Below are 25,517 nucleotides of genomic sequence, written 5' to 3' on the forward strand. Positions count from 1 at the left end.
TGACCACATATGAAAAGTTTGGCTTGTGAAATAATTGAAAATTCAGTAGTTTTGTGACTGAAGTAGCCGGTCAGCCTTCAAGAGTTATCCTATTTAGCTATGTAAAATGATTTTTATAAATATGGTTGATGAAGTGTTACTAGGAAGACAATAGCATGTCTGAATGGCTGCACAAAAACATCAGTATCACAAACTGCTTGCACTGTTTTTGCTATGTGTACTGGAATTAGTTTGCATTTTTCCTTCCTAAATGTTCAGCTTTATATAAATACCTGCTGCTGTTTCAAACCGGTTGTGTCTATGGCAAGTGAAATTAAAACATACTGCCTTTGGAAGTAGAAAATGTTCTGGCAGGATATTTAATTACTGTGGAAGTAAGTACTCATTACTTTTGAGAGCTGACTGCAGAAAGTACTAGTTTTCCTAGAAGCACTAGAACCCTTGATTCATAGACAATACTGCATTGTCAACGTGGTGCTGGTTCAGCAGCATCTTTCCACAGATATTTGGCAAGTATTTAAAGGCCACATTTTGTGTAATTGGTTTAGTCTTTGAAAATGATCAACTTCTTTTTTTTAAAGGATGTACACAGCAGTACAGGATTTTATGCTGACATTCTTGTGCGTTTGTCTTCTACCAATGGGGGCATATTTGTATAACTTTTTGTAGCTCCTCAAAGAGTAACATAATGCTTTGTCATCAGTTTTGGTGCTGAGGAGTGTAGAAGAGCATTTCTTTCAATAGCCTTGTGAAGCTGGAATATAGGGGAGCTGTGATATTCACAGTATTTTGTCAGCAAGTGAAACATTTCCATATCTGGGTATGCAAAAGTGCGTGTGTGTGCACACGTTCACTTTGTGTGTACGTAACAAGTGGGGAAAATGGGGTTGAGGGGATGCTACATATTTTCCAAAATATTTAGCTTTTGTGCAAATAGGACTGGGGGGTGGGGGGGAGCGTAGGATAAGTGTTACTGAAGTAAGTTATGTCTACTGTAGAAACCTTTTAGAATCTTTTTCTCGTTAGCTTTCTGCAGTTTTGTTATTAGCAGAAGTATAAATAATTGTGAGATAGTAACAAAGTGGAACAGTGGATATTGATTTCTAATTACTCACAAGGGTAGTTGATATCTAAACATTAGTCTTGCTTACAAACCTTAAAAGAATTGCATTTTTCTAACTCAGTCTACAGAATGTGTAATAAATCAGTGATTTTTTCAGTATGTGTGTGCTTTATTGTGGAGCATACCTGTCACACTGAAGTATTTTATGACCTAGTTAGGTTTCTTGGAATACTGTGCGTGGGCTTAAAGCTGTCACCGGGGGCAGACTGCTCTCTGCTTTGTTTTGTAATATTCTCTGCCAGCCAACCTATAAAACAGCACTGACCTGTTCAGTAGGTGTGCTTTGTACAGAAATGTTGCATCCAAAAGTAATGTCTTTCTATATGCAAATCAATAGGTACAGTACATGAAAATTCCACCACTCTACATTTTTGATACAGTGTAGGAGGGTTTAAAAATGGAGTGTTTGTTTTACATATAACTTTAGTGTAGTAATTTATTTAATACATTTGGTTGTGGGATAATGCATTTACATAAAATTACTAATACTTTTGTCTCCCTGTTTCTCTGTTCTAGGCATAAAATCATTGGATTATAATAACTCTGAAGTTTTTGGAACTCAAGTGATGTTAAAACAATTTAGGCCTATTGGAATATGGCCACCTATTAAAATGCAGAAGCTAAAGGAGCTATTACATATCAAAACTTATTGAAGACCTGAATTTCCTGGATATCTGTCATTTAACTGCTTCCTTAAATGACCATGATTGGGATCTCATGCAATCAGTGTATATTTTGGAGACTATTCTCCAAAAGGGAATTGTGCATTTAAAAAGCAGAGATGACTATGTCTTCTTTTGGAACTTACTAAAGCTAAACATATTTACAAATCATGACCAGCTTGAAGCGGTCCCAGACTGAAAGAGCTGTTGCCACTGGGGTAGCAGTTGGAACAGATGGAGGTTCTAAAGTCCACTCAGATGACTTTTACATGAGGCGCTTTAGGTCACAGAATGGCAGCTTAGGATCTGCAGTCATGGCTCCAGTGGGGCCTCCACGCAGTGACGGTTCCCACCACCTTACCTCTACTCCTGGTGTTCCCAAAATGGGAGTTAGGGCCAGGATTGCTGATTGGCCCCCAAGGAAGGAAAATGTCAAAGAAACTAGCAGATCAAGTCAGGAAAATGAAACATCAAGTTGCCTTGATAGTATGTCCTCTAAAAGCAGTCCTGGGAGTCAGGGGAGCTCTGTTAACCTGAATGCTAGTGACTCTGTCATGTTAAAGAGTATCCAGAACACTCTTAAAAACAAAACAAGACAATCTGAGAATCTAGATTCTAGGTTTCTTACACCTGATGGTTACCCCAGTTCCCCTAGGAAAGCCCTTCGCAGAATAAGACAACGCAGTAACAGTGACATTACCCTAAGTGAACTTGATGTGGATAGCTTTGATGAATGTATTTCACCCACTTTTAAATCTGGGCCATCACTGCACAGGGAATATGGCAGCACATCCTCAATAGATAAGCAGGGAACTTCAGGGGACAGTTTTTTTGATTTATTAAAGGGTTATAAAGATGAGAAGTCTGATCAGAGAAGCCCAGCTCCAGCCAAACTCAGTGAACTTCTGATAGCCAGTGGAAGCAAGGGTTCAGGATTCTCTTTGGATGTGATAGATGGGCCTATCACTCAGAGAGAGAACCTCAGACTCTTTAAGGAGAGGGAGAAACCACTTAAAAGGCGCTCAAAATCAGAGACTGGAGATTCTTCTATTTTTCGTAAGTTGCGTAATGCCAAAGGTGAAGGGGAACTCACAAAGTCTTCAGACCTTGAAGATAACAGGTCAGAAGACAGTGTCAGGCCTTGGACTTGTCCAAAATGCTTTGCCCATTATGATGTTCAGAGTATATTATTTGATTTAAATGAAGCAGCAATCAACCGACATAATGTTATTAAAAGAAGGAACACTACAACAGGAGCTTCTGCTGCAGCAGCAGCATCATTAGTTTCTGGGCCCTTGTCCCATTCTGCAAGTTTCAGTTCTCCTATGGGCAGCACTGAAGACCTAAATTCAAAAGGAAATCTCAGTATGGACCAGGGGGATGATAAAAGCAATGAACTTGTGATGAGTTGTCCTTATTTTCGTAATGAGATTGGTGGGGAAGGAGAACGGAAGATCAGCCTGTCCAAATCTAATTCAGGTTCCTTCAGTGGATGCGAAAGTGCCTCTTTTGAGTCTACTCTTAGCTCCCATTGCACAAATGCAGGAGTGGCAGTACTTGAAGTCCCCAAGGAAAATCTGATGTTACATTTAGATAGAGTGAAGAGATACATCGTTGAACATGTGGACCTTGGTGCATACTATTATCGTAAATTCTTCTATCAGAAGGGTAAGTAACCTTTTTTTCCTACAATATATCAGTATTTTTCTGTGACTCCAAATAGGAAATTATTTTGGCATGTAATAATTCATGCAAATCTTACTATGGAGTGCTGTATTCTGCTGACGTTTTAATAGCTTAGAAGTAAGTTTACCCATAATAAAAAAAACATATATCTTGATTCAGAGTAAAAAACCCCAAAACATTTAAATCAAGTTAAAAGGCAACAATTTTGATTTATGTGCATGTTATCTTGCATTACAATTATCACTCTAGGAAGAGAATTCTTATTCACATAATTCTACAAAAATTTCAGTATTTTTGAATAGCAGCAGATTCTTTCTTAGATAGCAACTATCTTAAAAAACAGCAGTAAGAATCAATCTTTTTGTCAACTAGCTTTCCACAGGCAATGGTGGATTTTTCCAGGGGATGGAGATATATAAGCCCCTCTCCTCTTGTTCCTCTCACTGCTGGATATGTTCAGGAAGGACAAGCTAAAAGAACAGTCAGTGGCAGCAGTGGGTGGCCAGCTGGTAGCCTTGGTGCCACAAGCAAAGCTTATAAGGAAAGTGTGGCCATCTCTATGAAGGCCAGCCTGTGGCTTCAGTCCGACTGAAAGTAATGAGAGATGGTGGCCATTTTGAGTAAGTTCAGAAGATAAGCCACCTAAAAATTGTAGGACTCTAGATCATAGCATGAGAATTCATAACTTTGGAATGTTTATGCCATGGGATTGCCGCTTATCAAAGTGTTTGGGTCACTGCATCTTGGCTCTGTGTTTCAAAGTGCATGGTGGATACATGACAGTACTATACATGTCCTGAGACGGGCTATTTTTGCCATAGTAAGGTCCAGTTCAATATATGATAATTTCAGAATACACTTGCAAGAGTTATGCTGTTTGTGGCTGTCATTCTCAATATGACAGTATGAGCTTTGGCCCCCTACTTATGTCTTCGCCAGCTGTTGGCAATGAGTTTATCATGGTATTTTGTAGTCCCCTATCTACAGTTACGGCTTCTACAAAGCTGCTTCCCATCTGTTTGAATTAGGTCCAAACTTCCAAACTAATTCTTGGTGTAGTTTATTCTATCCCAGTGAGTGAATGTTAATTGGAATCACTGTAGTAAGTGTCAGAAAGACTTAGAGGCTTGGTATACAGAACTTGAAGACAGACAAGTTTAGAAGACAGAGAGATGGAGATGTTTCAGTTTTGAAAATGCTTCTTTTTCAAGTGAACATGTCACTTGCTGACCATGTAAACATACAGAGACTTATATTAGGACTAACTCATATTTGCCAAGTTGTGTAGCTCCACATGTGGCATCACACACACACAAAATGTAATGAGCTAATTTGCATATTTGCAAATAATTTGCATGCAGTAATAAATTTCAGCTTCTGTTCAATACACCCTGCCCCAAGCAGTGGCATGGTTAGGACATGAAGTGATACAAAACTTGGTATCTGTGTCACTTCCCTGGTGCCTTCTATTCACGGTCTCAATGGGCTATACAAAACATGAGGGATGAAACACCTCGCAGAAGGCCCAGCTGTCTGGTTTGGAAGCTGTGCAGGAAACTGTGAAGAGAAAAGAGAATGTGTGGGGGTGTAGGAGAGGGATTAAGGTTGGGTGCAAGGGAATGTGGGATACAGTGGAAAAGAGAGGGATACAAGGAGGGAGAGGGTCAGCAGATATGTAAGGGAATGTGGATTAAGGATGGAGACTGTGGAGAGCACAATGGAATTTGAGGAGCAGGAGGGAGACTGGGAGCAGGAAAATACAGCAAAAGGTATAGGACCGGAGGTTAGAACACCATAGAAGAAAACTGTGAGTGCGGTAAGGACAGAGGTAGAAACAGTTGAGAGGATGTGTGGTAACATAGGGGACTGATCGGGGAGGTAACTGTAGAGGGTGAGAATGCCAACTCTCCCACGAAGCGGGTTGGGAGAGGAGGTAAATGAAGTTCCCCTCCAGGTAGCTAAGGGCAGAGCCTGGCCTTTTTGTGTGTGCATGTAACAACATGTAAGCTTGGATTCTGAAAGTGAAATGATCACACACAAATAGAGGGTGGAAGAGTAATTTGCTCTTAAGACTTAAGAATTTTTTTTTTAAGGCTGAAAAAAAACACACAGTTGCGCTCCTTTTTTGTAGTCATGATGAAAAACAATTGTGAAGGAGAAAAGAAAGTACCCAACCTCCAGCAGAGGAAAAAAAGTTGCAATTGGAGAGTGTCCCATTTCCCATGCAGCACTAGATAAACAATTTGTGGGGTGCCTGAAAGTGTTCAGAGCTGGCTGTAATAGGTTTCCATGATATTATGTCAGGTGCAAGCAGATCCCTCAATATAGGTAATCTTGTGTTGATATACAGGATAGAGTTGGCTTGTGTATCTGATCAGATGGAGTCTATTATAGTCTAAAACGTTGAGGAAGCAGTGAGCAAAGTTTTTACTGGGAAAACTAAATAAATCAGATGATGTGAAAATATCTACATATTTTTAATTGCCAAACTCTGAAACCTGAGGGTGAGGAAGGAGAGTGAGATCAGAGCCCGAACTCCAATCTGAGCTGCAATGTCAAAGCATCACATCCACACAGTTATTTTTAGCACTCTTGCATTTGCTCCTCTACCACAAGTCTGTGGATGTTGGCTGGAGGGCTTGCTCCCAGATGCTGTGTAGACATACCCTTGTAGGACATATGCATTTTAGTTGCTGTATAAAAAATAAACAATAGATTAATTTTAGCTAATCTGCTATGAGGTTAAACTTGCTGTTATATGAAAAAGCTTGTGAGAATTACAAATTTATCCAAGTTTGTACTTAATTTTTGAATAAAGAACTTCCAAGTATTTCATAAATTGTGCACAGTCTACACATACTACTACAGTCAAAGTTTTGTTTTATACTACTTCGAAAGTAAATGTAAATTCTCTAATGAGTTTAATTTAAACCAGGAAATTCCTAGAGAATTCTGAAAATCATAGGTGACATTTCCCCCCCATTGAATCTTTTATTTTTAATTGAAAGAATGAAGTTCCAGCCTGAAGTTCAAATAGGACCTGTGTTGCTTTTTTGGTAGGCCCTGTAATCTTCTGTTATTCTATGTATTCCATAAATACTTACAATATTATGATGTAATAGAACTTGTTGCCTTGAGAAATACTTGTGTTTATAGTTTACTGGGTGTTTCTCTAAACTCAGCCTGCCAGGCAGTCTAGATTTGAATTTACCTAGTCACTAAAGATAGGTTTCCATTTAACTGTATGACATACTACGTTAGTGGCAGCTCTTTTCTCACCTCCCGACTTCAATCCTCATGAAAAACAGTCCAAGAATTATAAATAGTAAAGAGGTCTCCTAACCCAACTTCTGAATGCTTGTGCTTAAGTTTTCAGGTCTATGTTTTGTTGGACTACATTTTTTTGTCTACTAGAAAATTTGGATTTGTGCATACAAATTGAGTAATTTACAGGTGTAAAATAAGAATTAATTCATTTTATCTGTCACTCAGCAAATAAGTGATTGTTCCTTCTGCCATATTTTCCACCATTTTGTCCAGTCTAATTTTAAACTCAATTAAGACTTTATTTTCTTTTGGGGTACTACTCCATAGTCTCACTGTTATAAAATGTTTCTTGATATTCATCCTAAATTTTCTACTACTTAATTTTGTCCGTACATTAATTTTATGACTTTTTTCTTTCTTTCTTCTCCAATAATGCTTCTCTTTGATTTTTATACCTTTCAAATACTTGTCAAGGTTTATTGTATTGCCCCTGAACTGTCATTTGTCAAGCTATAAGTTAGTCTACAAAGAGAATCAAGTATAGTCTATACTACTTTTTATAGTATAATCAACACTGTCATTTCAGATTTAAATATGTAGTTCTGAGTTTTTTGCATCCATTCATTTGCTTTCCATACTTTTACTTTTAATGCATTGGGTCAAATGTATTGATTAATTTAGTGTGAGTGAAACCTACCCCTTTGCAAAGGACCAGCATAAGGGGCAAACACATGTTAAGTCCCATTTCAGCCCTGTTTTGAGTACAGGTGCAAAGACAAATTTCACCCTAGAAATATAGATAGATCTCATTGGTGAATTGATGGCTAAGGGTGAAATTTTGGCTTCACTGAAGTCAATGACAAACTCACATTAACTTCATTGGGTCCAGAATTTCACACTTAATAAATTATCTGAATGCAAAATGTTTCTGTGAGAGCTGTAACATGAATTTTTCCTTTATTTTTATACCCAAGAACACTGGAACTATTTTGGGGTAGATGAGAGCCTGGGTCCAGTAGCTGTGAGCATTAGAAGAGAAAAACCAGATGAAATAAAAGAAAATGGACCTCTGTATAACTACCGCATCATTTTCAGAACCAGTGAGGTAAGCAAAGTATGAGTGGAATAAGAGGGGAAGAAACTAGTAATGAACAGGCAAAGCCAGAGAGTATGTGGTGAAATCATAGATCCAGGTAGTTGTTGTACTGAAGATATTGGAAACCAGAAGGAAGCCTGTTTGTTGCTCATCATGATACATTTTTGTCTTCCACATGTAAATATGCTACAGTAATCTCCTTACCAAGAACCATAATAAATTATATTTTACAGAATAAAAATAAATATATCACAAAGTGAACTATACAGTAGCATCCCACAAATAAACAGTATATTTGAGCAAATCACTTTGGTTAGGGCTTGAAAAATTTACTGGACATCATGATGAGAGGCAAGTAAGAGAGTATGGAACATTCCCCACCCTAACGCTTTAGGTGGCAGTGCATTGGTCTCAGAAGCCTATTGTATTTTTAACAGCTAACTAGTGTACATGTGGAGGGGAGGTGGGGTAAGCAGATGGGGACAGTGTACAGAATTAGCCTTCTTTTCAGATGCTGAGTCTGGGCTTTATTGTTGGTCCCATCTTTCCTGGATAGTAAATGTTTGATAGATTGGACGCTTTCCCACAGATTCTTCTTTCTTTTCATTCCCTCCCTTCCTCCCTCCCTCTCAGCTGCTGCAAGAATAGTGTTTCTTTTCCTCTTTTTGCTTTTTTTCTAGCAGAACGAAACGATGGATATTCCACTCATCCTTCCTTCCAAACTGGGAAATTTCATTCTCTTCCTCTTCTTTTTCCTCTCACATTCAGATTACATCTCCACCATTGTTGCTGTTTATGTGACATTTATTTTAAGAGTGGCTGTCTTCATTGCTGCAGTTCTTATCCTTTAGCTGGAGTGAAGATGACCAGACTCTTTGTCAATCTCAATCTCCTGCTCTGTAAATTTAAGCAACAGAAACTACTAATCTTCAGCTGCTTCTAAGAATGCTGTCTCTGCTGTGGGAGTGAGGAGGTGTGGTCTCTACTTATGCAGGTGTTGGTTCCATCATTTCTTCCTCCTATTGGTAGATTTCTGGAGCAGCGAAATGAAGTCTGAAACCACTGGTTAGTGCCAGTCCTTTTGTTCAAACTGCTGGGGCAGCAGAAGTGAAACTGACCAATCTCTTGTAAATTACACTTTGTTACAACAAAGGGATTGTTTCACTCTTGGGAGAATTTTGTCAGTGGCAAATAGGGGAAGATGCTTTTTTAAAGCTGTCTTATGTCTGAAGATGTGTGTTCCATTGGTTGTTGAGTTTTATTGTAAAAAGGCACACACAGTTGTTTGGCACATCCAAGGATACAGCACAGGTTGTAAAAGCAATTACAGATTTTCCGGCTGTTGCTTTCTGTGTAGCTTGCGAACTTTAACTTACTTGACATTTACACTCATCTTATAAAGCTATTGAAACTTTCCTTCTCATCATTAATTTCAATTAACGTTATATGTAAGGTAACTATGATGTAACTTTCTTCTCCAAGAACATTCAAATGGACACATTACTTAGTTTATCTCGTCTGAAGTATTCAGTTCAAATACAGTTCAGTGTACAACTAGGACTTTTGTTTCCTATTTAAAGCTCAAACTCTGATAAATAAAGATTAGCGTTCACCTTGCAGACCACCTCAGGCTAAACTTAGAGTACCACTGGCAAAAGTTATGGGGTTTTTTGTCTCTTATATCTAATTTACACTTAGGGATTTTTTTTAATCTTATTTTATTAGTTTATGCGAGACATCCCATATCTTGCAACAGAATAGTAGTCCTTTTGGATGAGTAAATAAGATAATGGAAGGATGCGTGTAAAAAAAATAGAACTACTGTGTTTTCCGTACTAAATTAAAATAAAGTTTGCATAGACTTATTACTGGATAAATAATTAGGTAAATGAGTTTTTTAACTCTATTGCTGCTTTAAATTTAGTCCAGCTTTGTCGTAACCATAAATTACAACGTAATAGCTTTTGCATATTCTTCCTTCAAGTCTGTAAGTAGTGTTTTGAGAATCGATATGGGTAAGCTTGCAAGTATTCTCACCTTAGCATCCCAGCCTCTGCTTCAGTGAATCATAAATCATCAAAATGCAGAACTGGAAAGGACCTTGATAGGTCATCTAGTCCAGTCCCCTGCACTGAGGCAGGACTAAGTATTATCTAGACCATCCATGACAGGTGTTTGGAAAAATGTTTGACATTTGACAGGTGTTTGGTGTTTTTATAAATCTCTAATGTCAAAGATTCCACAACTTCCGTAGGTAATTTGTTCCTGTGCTTAATTTGCCCTTACAGTTAGGAAGTTTTTCCTACTGTCCTACCTAAATCTCCCTTGCTGCAGTTTAAACTAGGGCTGTCAAGTGGTTAAAAAATTAATTACAATTAATCATGCTGTTAAACAATAATAGAATACTATTTATTTAAATATTTGTGGATGTTTTCTACATTTTCAAATATATTAATTTCATTTACACCACAGAATACAAAGTGTACAGTGCTCACTTTATGTTTATTTTTATTACAAATATTTTTCACTTTAAAAACCAAAAGAAATAATACTGTATTTTTCAATTCAACCTATACAAGTACTATAGTGTAATTTCTTTATCATGCAAGTTGAACTTACAAATGTAGAATTATGTACAAAAAAACCCTGCATTCAAAAAAAAAGTAAAACTTTAGAGCCTATAAATCTAATCAGTCCTACTTCTTGTTCAGCCAATCACTCAGACAAACAATTCTGTTTACATTTGCAGAAGATAATGCAATTGAAATATTTGAAAATGTAGAAGTACATCCAAAATATTTAATAAATTTCAGTTGGTATTCTATTGTTTAACAGTGCGATTAATCACGATTAATTTTGAGTTAATCGCATGAGTTAACTGCGATTAATCGACAACCCTAGTTTAAACCCATTACTACTTGTCCTGTCTTCAGTGGATGAGAACAACATTTTACGTACTTGAAAACTGTTATCATGTCCCCCCTCAGTCTTCTTTTGTCCAGAATAAACAAACCCAGTTTTTTCAGTCTTTCCTCATAGGTCATGTTTTCCAGACCTTTAATCGTTTTTGTTGCTTTCCTTGACTTTTTCCAGTTTGTGCACATCTTTCCTGAAGCACGGTGCCCAGAACTGGACACAGTATTCCAGTTGAGGCCTTATCAGTGCTGAGTAGAATGGAAGAATTACTTCTCGTGTCTTGCTTATAAAACTACTGCAAATATTATCCCAGAATGAGTTTTTTACAACAGTTTTATACTGATGACTCATTTAGTTTGTGATCTACTATAAGCCTCAGATCCTTTTCTGCAGCACTCCTTCCAAGGCTGTCATTTCCCATTTTGTATGTGTGCTATTGATTATTCCTTCCTAAGTGGAGTACTTTGCATTTGTCCTTATGGAATTTCATCTTATTTATTTCAGACCATTTCTACAGTTTTTCAAGATCATTTTGAATTCTAATCCTGTCCTCCAAAGTGCTTGCAATCCCTCCCAGCATGGTATCATGCACAAACTTTAAGTGTACTCTGTATGCCATTATCAAAATAATTTATGAAGATATTGAATAGAATCGGACTCAGGACTGATTCCTACGGGACCTCACTTCATATGCCCTTCCAGCTTGGCTGTGAACCATTGATAACTACTCTCTGAGTACAGTTTTCCCACTGGTTGTGAACTAACCTTATAGTACGTTTGGCTAGGCTATATTTCCCTAGTTTGCTTATGAGAATGTCGGGTGAGACAGTACTAACATCAAGATATATCACATCTATTGCTTCCCGCCTAGCCACAAAGCTTGTTACCCTGTGTAAAAAGGGATATTAGGTTGGTATAACATGATTTGTTCTTGACAAATTCATGTTGACTATTACTTATCACCTTATATCTTCCAGGTGCTTACAAACTGACTGACTGATTATTTGCTCCATTACCTTTCCAGGTACCAAAGTTAAGCTGACTGGTCTAAAATTTCCATGGTTGTCCATATTCTCCTTTTTATAGATAGATAGATTGTTCTCTTCAGCCAGGTATTTCATTAGACCCTGCTGACTTGAAGACATCTAACTTGCCTAAGTAATTCTTAGCTTGCTTTTCCCCTATTTTAGCCTCAGATCCTACCCAGTTTACCTAGATGTTTGCTATGATAGCTGTCCAGTCACTGCTAACCTTTTTGGTGAAAACAGAAACCAAAAAGGAATTTAACACTTTAGCCCTTGCTGCATTTTCTGTTGTTGTCTTTTCCTCCTCGCTGAGTAATGGGCCTACTCTGTCCTGGGGTCTTCCCCTTGCTTCTAATGTATTTGTAAAATGTTTTCTTGTTATCCTTTATGTCCCTAGCTAGTTTAATCTCGTTTTGTGCCTTGGGCTTTCTAATTTTGCCCCAACATGCTTGTGGTGTTTGTTTATAATCATCTTTTGGTTAAGCTAAGGTGGTCTGTTACCATGCCTCCGATCTTTCCTATGCATTGGGGTAGTTTCCTCTTATTCCAATATCTCTCTAAAAAACTGCGAACTCTCCAGAATGTTTCTGTCTTAGAATTGGTTCCCCTGGGATCTTACCTATCAATTCTCTGAGTTTCCTAAAGTCTGCCTTCTTGAAGTCCATTATGTTTGTTGTGCTGTTTTCATGTGCACTAGCACAAGAAAGATCCAAATAGAAAGCGCACACAAACCCCCCCAAAAAGAAAAGGAGTACTTGTGGCACCTTAGAGACAAACCAATTTATCTGAGCATAAGCTTTCGTGAGCTACAGCTCACTTCATTGGAAAGCTTATGCTCAAATAAATTGGTTAGTCTCTAAGGTGCCACAAGTACTCCTTTTCTTTTTGCGAATACAGACTAACACGGCTGTTACTCTAACCCCCCCCCAGTTAATAGAGAAACAATTTTACATTTATAGTTTCTTTTTAAGTTACTGCCCTTTTCTAGTAAAGTATCATCACTAAATCCAAATTTTCTACATTTTTATACTATATCAGATCAATACAATATCACAGTCTGAGTTTCATGTGAACATATAAATCCCATTACATGTTCCCAAATGTAAGCAGCACACACACAAAAAACATTCTCTAAGAACTGTTGTGGATTTGGTTGACTGGTTTTTTTTTAAGTTGATTCTAATGCTGGGAAAAAGTGCTGGGTTAACAGCTCTGGAGACTGAAGTTCTGTATTTATTTACAGAATGGGTGTGCAGGATGCGCTTTGCCTAGCCAATATACCTTAGTCCGAACTGGAGGGATCATCTCTAGGCATGAGAGAGGGATTTATTCTCTTCTCTTTCAATCTGTCATAGAATCTTCTATGAATTACAATGAATGGTATCAATTAGTACCGTCTGTTGGTGATTTTTTGACTTGAACGCTGTTACATATAAATTGGACTAAGTCAACCAAACCACTTCACATAGTGTAGGTCATTGAATTGAGAAATACTATACTTTAAACACACAAGTACAAATGGACTCCTGTTATAATTAACTATTGTAAAATAATGGCACACTAAAGATCATTAATGTGTTCATTTATAGGTCTCAATTTAAAAGAGAAATATATTTTTTTCACGCATAGAAATAACTGGCTTCCAATAAATCAATCAAATAAAATACATTGATAATCTAAATTGCTTTATAAGCTACAAGTAAATCTGACTAGATTGTTGCAACTTGATTGGCCAATATACTGAGCATTAATTTTGTGACAGGGTCCAATGAAATCCAAATTCATAGCATACTACATGTATAGTGGCACCCAACACACAATATGGAGGACAAATAGCAAAATAAAACCCTAACTGGGCAGTATTTTTGAATTATTTTTCCATATAAAAGATTTGGCTTATAACAGCAACTATTTTGGGACATAGCACTTCTGGGGTATTTAATGATTGCCTGGGGTTAATACCTGAAGTGCATAACTCTTACTGGTTGGCTATTGATCCTCAGGAAATTCCCTCTACGTTTGTTGCTTAAACTCAGGGCTTGTCTACATTGAACACTCAAGAAAGGTAAGGCGAATCAAGTAAAGATGTAAAGTCAATGTGCATAAATTAAATTGTGTTAACTTCTCTTCCCTCTTCCTCTGCCCTACTCCCATCCCTTTGCTTTCTTCAGGACTAAAGTGGCCTAAAATACCTGTAACTTAATCCTCCTCCTCCTCTTTAATTTACACACATTGGCTTCCTAACTTTAGTTGTGTTCCCTTAATGTTCCTGTGTAGACATGTCCTCAGATTCCTTCTGAAGTGAAGCTGTTGAGGGGAAGGAGAGAGGAGAAGATGCTTATGTTTTGGTGCTTTGCTTCATTCATAACAAAAACCTATGTCTGTTCTAAATTACTGTTTGCTTTAATATAATCTGGGTTTTATTTATAAACTGATATTTTGTTTGGAAATTTGTCAGTCATTTTTGTGTTTAAAAGAGAATTTTTTTCTGTTTTTGAATAAAAGACCTTCATGTAGTTAGAGCTTATTTGTATACTCTCTCTATATATATATATATACACACACACACACACACTGTATATGCAGGTAAGTTTGCCCTCAAACATTTATGTGGGACATCTGATGAATATCATTCCCTTTTAGCCAACCTCATAGTTGGAATTTTCTGAAACTCATAAGCAGATGAAATTCTCATGTTTTGTAAAGTTCTTGCAGCTCTCACTAGGTCTGTCTCATTGAATATTTCATCTTTCAGGTTTATCTCAGTTCTCATTGCTTAATACTAAAGCCTTACAAGTCTGCTTTCTTCTCATGGTACTGGGGTCAATTTTAAATTTGACCTGCTACCTGGATTTTCACAAGAGAAATGTGAACTTCTGTGTCTCTCCCCTAAGTATTAATTTCATACAAAATGTGAGCCTCTGGAGACTATTATAAAGCACTTGCAGTATCATGTCTAGTATTTGGTATCATAATTAATAACATTCTGCACATCTGTATCTATTTATACAACATGAGTTACTTAAATCTCTCAAATACTATTGAGAGTTGGAGAGGTAGTATTGTTCTTGTTTACTCATAGGTACACTGGGATTCTGAAAGGCTGACTTGCCCTCGATGTCACAGCAAGTCAGTGACAAAGTCAGGCATAGGCCTAGGAGTCCTGAGTCAGTTCTCTGCTCTTGCCAATAGTTGATACTTCCTCCCCAAATATGTCAAAATAATTTATTATTTCTGTGTTCTAGCTTCTGACTTTAAGAGGCTCTGTGCTGGAAGATGCTATCCCTTCTACTGCAAAGCATTGCACAGCCAGAGGACTTCCCTTAAAAGAAGTGCTTGAACATGTAGTTCCTGAGCTGAATATCCATTGCCTCAGATTGGCTTTCAACACTCCTAAAGTCACAGAGCAGCTTATGAAACTGGATGAACAAGGGGTAAGTCCCAAGTTAAAGAATAAGAAAGACTCTTCAGTGTTATAAAATTAAATTGGGAGACCTGCACTGAAGTTCAAAATTATCTGTTCGTCTTGTATAGCAGCATTTTACTTCAGTATTTTAGTTCAAATGGGGCATTTGCACAATGTTGGAAGTTGAAATGACTGTCTTTTTCATCAAGTCTTCCAGTATTTTTGGAATTCTTAAAATTAAACTCACCGTGTTGAATTGTTAAATGTTTGCTGTTATGAGGTAAACAGTGACTGAAGGAAAAAATTCTGATTTTGCCTGCTAACTTTTTATTAGACATTACTCATGTAAAATCTGAATTCAAATTAATTTTCTTGCTAGTTGGGGATTTGTTTCATCACAATAGATCATAATTAAGACTTTGCATAGCTCAGTGAAATGAAAATTGTGCACGTGCATTCACTTACTCTCTCACACAGTTCTCTGGCCAAAGTGGAAGGGACATTGTAAAGAAGATTAAACCTTAAAAATTAACTTTAATGGCAGTTGTTCCATTTAATCACTCTTATTTTAAGGATTCCAGCCCTTATTTTTTTAAAACTGCTCTTTTGGTGCTATTGTACTGAAAAGATAAAAATCTCCCAAGGTACTGAATTCTTCACTGCTGTGCAATGCATGTTACTTCTGCAAGGGTTTTTTTTCTTAAACAAGAAGTAGAATGACAATTTTAAAAGGACATTTTCAAAACTAACTCTCTATGCTTTCTCCAGTTCTGATTAATAGAAGTCTTAAAGTGTTGATGGAGATCAGATATTGGCTCACTACTAATTTCCTGGAAAAACTTGCCTGTTTGGTGAGGTAATTAACATCAGATGATGGTTTGTTGAGCATCAGCTGGTCTCTAGCGTGTTTTAGACTGGCCATCAGAAAATCTTTTGTGAGGGTGGCTTTCATCACTGAATTTCACTAACCAGAAGGTATATGTTTGCATATCTGACACGCACTTATCCTACAAGTTTGACTATGCAGAGGAAACACTCTTAAAGAACTACAATCACTGGTAAACCACTTGTTTTATTTTTAAAGACTGTTGTCACTGCATATTCAGCCTAGAAGCCCATCTGTCTCTCTTCCTTCGAGTTCTACTCGCTTAATGATTCTGGGTTTATCAGAAAGAGCTGATGTAGTTTTGGACTGCATGGTCTCCTCCTTTTGGTGCTGAAGTTTGGCCTTGCAAGGCACTGCTAGTCTAGTCCTCATGGGAATTGGCTTTCTAGTGGTTTCCTGAAACTCAGCAATGCCAGGGAGTTCATCACACAAGTGTGAACATATAGAGGTGAAACCATTCAAAGAGCCACAATTACTGTTAAATAACTTTTCTTTAGTGGTTTTGGCTGGCTTTTTCGAAGGTACAAAGCACAGTCAGGCCTCTCACTTTCATTGATTGCCAATGGGAGCTGAGGACTTAACACCTGTGCCTTTGAAAATTTCCCACTTTGTAGACTGCCAACCTAAAGACTAGCTTTTTGATTAATTTAGAACTTTAATGGTCCAGATGTAGTTGGTGGGTGTCATATCCTTTGTCCTACAACATCTGTGTGGGCAGCTGTAAAAAAACAAACAAACAAACAAACCTTAGTAATTGGCAGTGCAACTAACACTTAAAAAGGAATGCCATGTAATGTAACTGTTAAGAATATAGAATATTATTTTATATAAGATATTAGTAAAATAAGCCAAATTATAATTTATTTACCTCTTGCATAGAAAAAAATTTGTAAAATGCATTGCAAAATAACTGTTTTAAGTAGAGAAGAGACAAGCCCAGAATCTTAACACCAAGGACTGTTTTTACTGATGTGAAACAAGTGGCACGCATCCTTCTTCCACAAGGTGGTTTAAATGAATCTCATAGAATCGGTCATCTTATGTTGTGCATTGCAGATTGAATTTAAAAGGAACAATATGCCCTTTAGGTCTCTTGAGTTACGTGTGATATCAATCCATTTTGTACATTTCATTTTATTTTACTAAATAGTTGTTGATCCCTGCAAAAACTTTAAATTGTTGCAAAGAGTTGTATCATTGCATAGGTTTCAGATGAATCTGATTTAGAATATGATACCAAGAGTTTGAGATCACCCCATGTTGATTTTGTTTTGTTTAAAAGGTAAATTCAAGGTCTTGTATAACCTTATTTAGAATCTTGAAATAAAATTTCTCTAGGGAAGAAAATACCATTAAGTTTGTTAAAAGGCATGATTGAAAAATGTAGACTTTCTTTTCTTGTAAAAATCCTTTTTGAAATCAAGAACACGAGGAATCAGGGATGTGGAAAAGGTTAGGAATTGGAGTAGGTCTTTTGAGATCAGTACAGACAGTGAAATATGTTGACTTCTTGTGCTCCTGAAAAACTTACTGCTATATTTGTAAGACTTGATTCAGATATGTATTGGGAGTTATGTAGTTGAGCAGAGTAAAAATATTGCCCTTTCATGCCTAGGGGAATGTAGATAAAATAATTCCACTTCTAATCACAAAATTATCCACATATGGTGGAGATTATTTGTCTGCTTACCCGGGAACCCCTTCTGAAGACTGCAGCTAACATGGGGTTCTGAGTATTTTGATATGAATACTTTTGCGCAGGTAAAGCCAAGTGTTATTTCTGTAGAATATAAAACTACTTGTGTTGGGAGATAGTCATAGAAATGTAGTGCTGGAAGGGACCTCACGAGGTCACCTATTCCATTCCTGCACACGGAGGCAGGACCAAGTATTCCTTAAACCATCTTTGAGAGGTGTTGTTCTTAAAAACCTCCAATGATGGATATGCCGCAATCTCCCTTGGCAATTTATTCCAGTGCTTAAGTATTCTTATAGTTAGAGAGTTTTTCCTAATATCTAACCTAACTCAACTTTACTGCAGATTAAGCTGATTACTATTTGTCTTACCTTCAGTGCACAGGAGGACAATTGGTCTTTGTCCTCTTTGAGGCAGCCCTTAATGTATTATGAAGACTGTTATCAGGTAACCCCCACCCAGGCTTTTTTTCTCAAGACTAAATATACCCAGTTTTTTTGTGTGTCCTCATTGGTCAGGTTTTCTGAACCTTTTATCATTTGTTGTTCTCATCTGGAGACTCTTGAATTTATCTACATCTTTCTTAGTGTTGCACCCAAAACTGAACACAATACGCTGGTTTAAGGCCTCACCAGTGTTGACTAGAGTGGAATAATTGCCTCCTATGTCTTACATATGACATGCTGGTTAACACACCCCAAAGTATTAGCCAGTTTTGTAACTGCATCACATTGGTGGCTCATGTTCAATTTGTGATCCACTAGAACCCCCATATCCCTTTCTGCAATACTGCTGCCTAGCCAGTTATTTTACATGTTGTAATTGTGCATTTGATCTGTTCTTCCTTAGTATAGTACTTTGGGAAGTTTGTCTTGTTGATTTCAGACCAATTCTCCAAGGTCCTTTTGAATTTTATCAAGGTCCTTTTGAATGTTAATCCTGTTCTCCAAAACCCTTGCAACCCCTGCCAGCTGTTGGCATCCACAAATTTTATAAGCATACTCTTCTCCTCATAATCCAAGTAATTAATGAATAGTACTGGACGCACGATTGACCCCTCTGGGACCCCACTAGATACGTTCTCCTAATTTGATAGTGAAGTATTTAGAATACTTGTTGAATATGTTTTTTCAGTGGGTTCATAGATATTTAGGTCAAAAGGGACCATTATGATCATCTAGTCTGACCTCCTGCACAACGCAGGCCACAGAATTTCACCCACCACTCCTGCAAAAAACCTCACACTTATATCTGTGCTATTGAAGTCCTCAAATCGTAGTTTAAAGACTTCAAGGAGCAGAGAATCCTCCAGCAAGTGACCCGTGCCCCATACTACAGAGGAAGGCGAAAAACCTCTAGGGCCTCTTCCAATCTGCCCTGGAGGAAAATTCCTTCCCGACCCCAAATATGGCGATCAGCTAAACCCTGAGCATATGGGCAAGATTCATCAGCCAGATACTACAGAAAATTCTTTCCTGGGTAACTCAGATCCCACCCCATCTAATATCCCATCACAGGCCATTGGGCCTATTACCAAAACCATGTTATCCCATCATACCATCTCCTCCATAAACTTATCTAGTTTAATCTTAAAGCCAGATAGATCTTTTGCCCCCACTGCTTCCCTTGAAAGGCTATTCCAAAACTTCACTCCTCTGATGGTTAGAAACCTTCGTCTAATTTCTAGTCTAAATTTCCTGGTGGCCAGTTTATATCCATTTGTTCTTGTGTCCACATTGGTACTGAGCTTAAATAATTCTTCTCCCTCTCCAATATTTATCCCTCTGATATATTTATAGAGAGCAATCATATCTGCCCTCAACCTTCTTTTAGTTAGGCTAAACAAGCCAAGCTCCTTGAGTCTCCTTTCATAAGACAAGTTTTCCATTCCTCGGATCATCCTAGTAGTCCTTCTCTATACCTGTTCCAGTTTGAATTCATCCTTCTTAAACATGGGAGACCAGAACTGCACACAGTATTCCAGGTGACGTCTCACCAGTGCCTTATATAACGGTACTAAAACCTCCTTATCCCTACTGGAAATACCTCTCCTGATGCATCCCAAGACCACATTAGCTTTTTTCAGGGCCATATCACATTGGCGGCTCATAGTCATCCTATGATCAACCAATACTCCAAGGTCCTTCTTCTCCTCTGTTACTTCTAATTGATGCGTCCCCAGCTTATAACTAAAATTCTTGTTATTAATCCCTAAATGCATAACCTTACACTTCTCACTATTAAATTTCATCCTATTACTATTACTCCAGTTTACAAGGTCATCCAGATCCTCCTGTATGATATTCCGGTCCTTCTCTAAATTGGCAATACCTCCCAGCTTTGTATCATCCACAAACTTTATTAGCACACTCCCGCTTCTTGTGCCGAGGTCAGTAATAAAAAGATTAAATAAGATTGGTCCCAAAACCGATCCTTGAGGAACTCCACTGGTAACCTCCCTCCAGCCTGACAGTTCACCTTTCAGTAGGACCCGTTGTAGTCTCCCCTTTAACCAATTCCTTATCCACCTTTCAATTTTCCTATTGATCCCCATCTTATCCAATTTAACTAATAATTCCCCATGTGGCATGGTATCAAACGCCTTACTGAAATCTAGGTAAATTAGATCCACTGTGTTTCCTTTGTCTAAAAAATCTGTTACTTTCTCAAAGAAGGAGATCAGGTTGGTTTGGCACGATCTACCTTTTTTAAAACCATGTTGTATTTTGTCCCATTTACCATTGACCTCAATGTCCTTAACTACCTTCTCCATCAAAATTTTTTCCAAGATCTTGCATACTACAGATGTCAAACTAACAGACCTATAATTACCTGGATCACTTTTTTTCCCTTTCTTAAAAATAGGAACTATGTTAGCAATTCTCCAATCATATGGTACAACCCCTGAGTTTACAGATTTGTTAAAAATTCTTGCTAATGGGCTTGCAATTTCATGTGCCAATTCCTTTAATATTCTTGGATGAAGATTATCTGGGCCCCCTGATTTAGTCCCATTAAGCTGTTTGAATTTCGCTTCTACCTCAAATATGGTAATGTCTACCTCCATATCCTCATTCCCATTTGTCATGCTACCATTATCCCTAAGATCCTCTTTAGTCTTATTAAAGCCAAAGCCCTGACTGGGATGATTTAATTGGGGATTGGTCCTGCTTTGAGCAGGGGGTTGGACTAGATGACCTCCTGAGGTCCCTTCCAACCCTGATATTCTATGATCCTAAGACTGAAGCAAAGTATTTGTTTAGATATTAGGCCATGCCTAGATTATCCTTGACCTCCACTCCATCCTCAGTGTTTAGCAGTCCCACTTCTTCTTTCTTTTTCTTCTTATTTATATGGCTATAGAACCTTTTACTATTGGTTTTAATTCCCTTTGCAAGGTCCAACTCTACTTGACTTTTAGACTGTCTCACTTTATCCCTACATGTTCTAACCTCAATAAGGTAGCTTTCCTTGCTGATCCCTCCCTTCTTCCACTCCCTGTATGCTTTCTGCTTTTTCATAATCACCTCTCTGAGATGCTTGCTCATGCAGCTTGGTCTACAACTCCTGCCTATGAACTTTTTCCCCTTTCTTGGGATGCAGGCTTCCGATAGCTTCTGCAGCTTTAATTTAAAATAATCCCAGGCCTCCTCTACCTTTAGATCCATAAATTCTTCAGTCCAATCCACTTCCCTAACTAATTTCCTTAATTTTTGAAAGTCAGCCCTTTTGAAATCAAAAACCCTAGTTGCAGATTTATTTTTGTTAATCCTTCTGTTCAGTTTGAACTGAATTAGCTCATGATTGCTTGAGCCAAGATTATCCCCTACAACCATTTCTTCTGTGAGGTCCTCACTATTCACCAAAACCAAATCTAAAATGGCATCCCCTCTAGTCGGTTCAGCAACTACTTGATGAAGGAATCCATCAGCTATCGCATCTAGGAAAATCTGAACCCTATTATTATTACTAGCACTCGTCCTCCAGTCTATATCTGGGAGGTTAGTCTCCCATGATCACACAGTTTCCATTAGTATTTACTTTATTAAAAACATTAAAAAGGGCTCTATCCATATCCAAATTAGATCCCAGCAGTCTATAGCACACCCCAAGCACTATCCCAGGGGATGCTCTAATAGTTTTCTTCCCCAATGTAATTTTTGCCCAGACGGACTCAGTTTTATCCATTTCATCGCTTCTTATTTCTTTACATTCTACCTCATCTTTGGTATACAATGCTACTCCACCACCTTTACCTTTATTTCGGTCTTTCCTAAACAGCACATACCCTTCAATACCTGTAGTCCAGTCATGACTACTATTCCACCATGTTTCTGTTATCCCTATAATATCTGGTTTCACTTCCTGCACCAGTAGCTCAAGTTCCTCCATTTTGTTACCTAGGCTCCTCGCATTGGTGTACAAACATCTTAATTTTTGCTGTTTGGCCTCACTCACATTCTGTACCCTATTAGACACGGTCATTCTACAGCCAGTATAACCTATTAGACTGGTATCTACACTGCCCTTCCTCCTACCCACGGCTGTATCCTCTCTTAGTTCGTTTTCTTTCCTCTCAATGCTAAAATCCGGCGTGGAGATTACCTGGACATCTCCCAACCATCTCCCCCAAATTCCTAGTTTAAAGCTCTCTTAATCAGTTGTGCCAGCCTCCATCCTAGAAGTCTTTCCTTCCCTACTCAGATGAAGTCCATCCCGAGAGAACTGTCCTCTGTCCATGAATGCCTCCCAGTGGCCATACATCCCAAAGCCCTCCTTATAGCACCACTGCCTAAGCCATCTGTTGATAGTCATAATCTTGTCACACCTTTGTTGCCCTTCTCTAGGAACAGGCAGAATCCCACTAAAGATCACCTGAGCCTCGATTTCCTCAAGCGTCTTCCCCAGCCTAGCATAGTCTCCCTTAATACTTTCCAGCGAGAATCTAGCCGTATCATTTGTTCCCACATGAAGGATAATTAGGGGATTCTTTCCTGCTCCCTTTAGAATCCTTTTCAACCTCAGGTCTACATCCCGTATCTTAGCACCTGGAAGACAGCACACCCTCCTATTCTCTGGATCAGCTCTGGTTACAGGCCTATCTATTCTTCTCAGTAAAGAGTCCCCAATCACATAGACCTGCCTTTTCCTGGTGACAGTGCTATTCTCCAGTCTATCCCCTGTTCCCTCTGGCTGCAAGTTCTTTCCATTCCTGTTCTCCCTTGTAATCCTCTTTAACCCATCCTGTATCCTCCTGGGGCTCATATTTGGTGTAATCTCCATTAACTCTTCCCCTTTTCCTATAGGACTAACCGCTCTTCTCTTCTTCCTTGCCCTTCCACCTTCAGTGACTACGTGCTAAGCCCCTTCTTCATTTTCCAACTCTGCAAACCTGTTCCTGAGCTCTGTTTCTCCTTCACTAGCCCGTTTTTAACTCTGCCTGGTTCTTTTAGTCACGTGCTTCCACTAACCACTTTCCTCACCCAGTCTCCCCTCAGAATTCCCCAGTCCTGCTTCCATCTGCAAGTCTGAGCTTTTCCCTTCAGATACCTCATGTCTTTGCTCCATAATCTGCTCAAACCCCTTCCTAAACTCAACCACACTTTCCACCTGCATCTCCAAACCTCGGATCTTTTCCTCCATCAGCTCTATCAGATGGCATTTCATACAGACAAAACTCTTACTAGGTGCCCCCTCCAGGATCATGTACATACCACAGCTTCCACATCCAGTCATCCTCATTGTGTCTTCCACGACATGGGTCACTCCCACTGCTGCCTCTGTATCTGTCATAGCCTTCCGACCTAAATCCTGTTAATCTGGGAAACACAAACCACACCAAAACACCACCACCCACAGCAAAAAAAACAAAAAACAAAAAAAACAAACAAGCACCACAAGACAAACTCCCACTCAAACTCCCCTGTTTACAGCTCTGTTTGCTAGCTCTGTGCCGCTGCAGCTGTCTGTGCCGCTGCCTGACTGGCTGGCTACTTTTTAGGACCCCTTCTCCTCCAACAGAGCTCCCACATTATAGTCGTTTCATCTAGCCCACAATTCCTTAGTTTCCTTAAGAGAAAGTCACATGGGACTGTGACAAAAGCTTTACTAAAATCAAGATAAATAATGCCTACTGTTTCCCTTCTCTCCGCTAGACCAGTAACCTGATCAAAGAAGGAAAGTAGATTCATAGATATTTATAGATTCATAGATATTTAGGTCAGAAGGGACCATTATGATCATCTAGTCTGACCTCCTGCACAACGCAGGCCACAGAATTTCAAGTAGGTTGATTTGGCATGATTTCCTCTTGAGAAATCCATGTTGACTATTATTTATCAGTCTGTTATCCTCTAGGTTCTTCCAAATTGATTAATAATTTGTTCCACTATCTTTCCAGGTATCAAATTAAGGGTGGCTGGTCTATAATTCCTCAGATCCTTTTTGTTCCTCTTTTTAAAGATATGTACTAAGATTGCCCTTCTTCAGTTCTCTGAAATGTCACCAGTCCTCCATGAGTTCTCAAAGATAATCAAAGTTCTCTGTTACCTCAGGGTGAAATCCTGCCCCTATTGACGTCATTGTGACTTTTGCCATTGACTTCAATGGGACTAGAATTTCACACTTTAATTTCTGTACAGAACTTTGAATGTAAGTAATACTAAAAACAGCCTTGTGAGGTAAACTAGTACACCGGACCCTCGCTAGAACGCGGGATTTGGGATCCATGCCAAGTACCACGTTATAGTGGGGACTGCATTAAAATGAAATTATTGTATACAGTAAATGTCACATCCATAAAGTATAGAAAATATTAGAAAATAAACTCCTACTTTGAAGGAAACAATAAACGAGAAAAAAAGTGTTGCTTTATTAGATTTAAAGTAGACATTACAATAAACTAGTCTAGTTTTTCTTTAAAAAGTTGGTGAGTTGCTTTTGCTTCTTGCTGCTGTGCCGCTTCCACTTAGCAAACTGCAAAGGACTATGTAGCTGCATAATTTTTATAGGCTCAACGTCTTGCTTCTCAAACCATCTCAAAGCAGTCTCTGAGCCAGCTACAGTCACAGTTGACATTGGAACGACGTCCACTTCATCTTCCTCCTCTTCTTCCACGGCAAAGGCCAATTCTTCAGCTTCTAGAATGTTGTTTAGTCGTGCTGCCTGAAGAATTTGGTCATCTGTTAGACTTTCAGCAATGGGATAAAATTCTTCTGCTTCATCATCGCCTCTTATCCAGGACTTAATATTTTGTGGCAGAGCAGTTACCCCGAGCCCAGACAGTTGCTGGCACAGCTCCTGCTTCCACTCCATGTCTGTTCTTCCAACTTCCTCCTCTGTAAATCCCTCAAAGTCGAATTCCTCGTCAGACTGTGGTCTGTTTTCTTCATTTTCTTCCAGGAGCGGGTGACCAAATGACTCTCTCAGTCCCACCATCCAACAGCAGTTTATCGTTTCAGCGTGTAATAAATTCCAGGAATCACTGCCAATGTAAAAGAAGTCTTTTATAGTTAACTTCTTCAGAAAATCGGTAACAGACAACTCGCTTTCTATCATTTTTCGTACCAAGTTCCTTCGATAGTGCTGCTTAAAAATGGCGATAACACCTTGATCAAGTGGCTGGATTTTGGAAGTCGTGTTTTTAGGTAAGTGTTCAACCCGTACTTTATCGTCACGGGTTCTGAGTCTTTCGGCCAGAGGATGCGCTGGACAGTTGTCTAGCAAAAGAACGGCCTTTTCTTCTAAGCGTTTTG

The 25,517-nt window shown here is 38.5% G+C and overlaps 1 protein-coding gene across 26 annotated transcripts in view; it reads left to right on the forward strand.

Moving 5' to 3' along the window:
* Window positions 1-25,517, forward strand: part of SIPA1L1 (signal induced proliferation associated 1 like 1) — a 376,811-nt gene that overhangs the window by 247,044 nt on the left and 104,250 nt on the right. For all 26 annotated transcript variants that reach the window (XM_043548047.1, XM_043548055.1, XM_043548062.1 and 23 more), the window contains 3 exons: window positions 1,640-3,453; window positions 7,713-7,843; window positions 15,021-15,209. In XM_043548047.1, the coding sequence (XP_043403982.1) occupies window positions 1,956-3,453; window positions 7,713-7,843; window positions 15,021-15,209 (1,818 nt within the window). In that variant the 5' untranslated portion in view covers window positions 1,640-1,955. The remainder of the gene's footprint in view (window positions 1-1,639; window positions 3,454-7,712; window positions 7,844-15,020; window positions 15,210-25,517) is intronic.

The sequence above is a fragment of the Chelonia mydas genome, chromosome 6 (assembly GCF_015237465.2).
Source record: "Chelonia mydas isolate rCheMyd1 chromosome 6, rCheMyd1.pri.v2, whole genome shotgun sequence".
Lineage (NCBI taxonomy): Eukaryota > Metazoa > Chordata > Testudines > Cheloniidae > Chelonia > Chelonia mydas.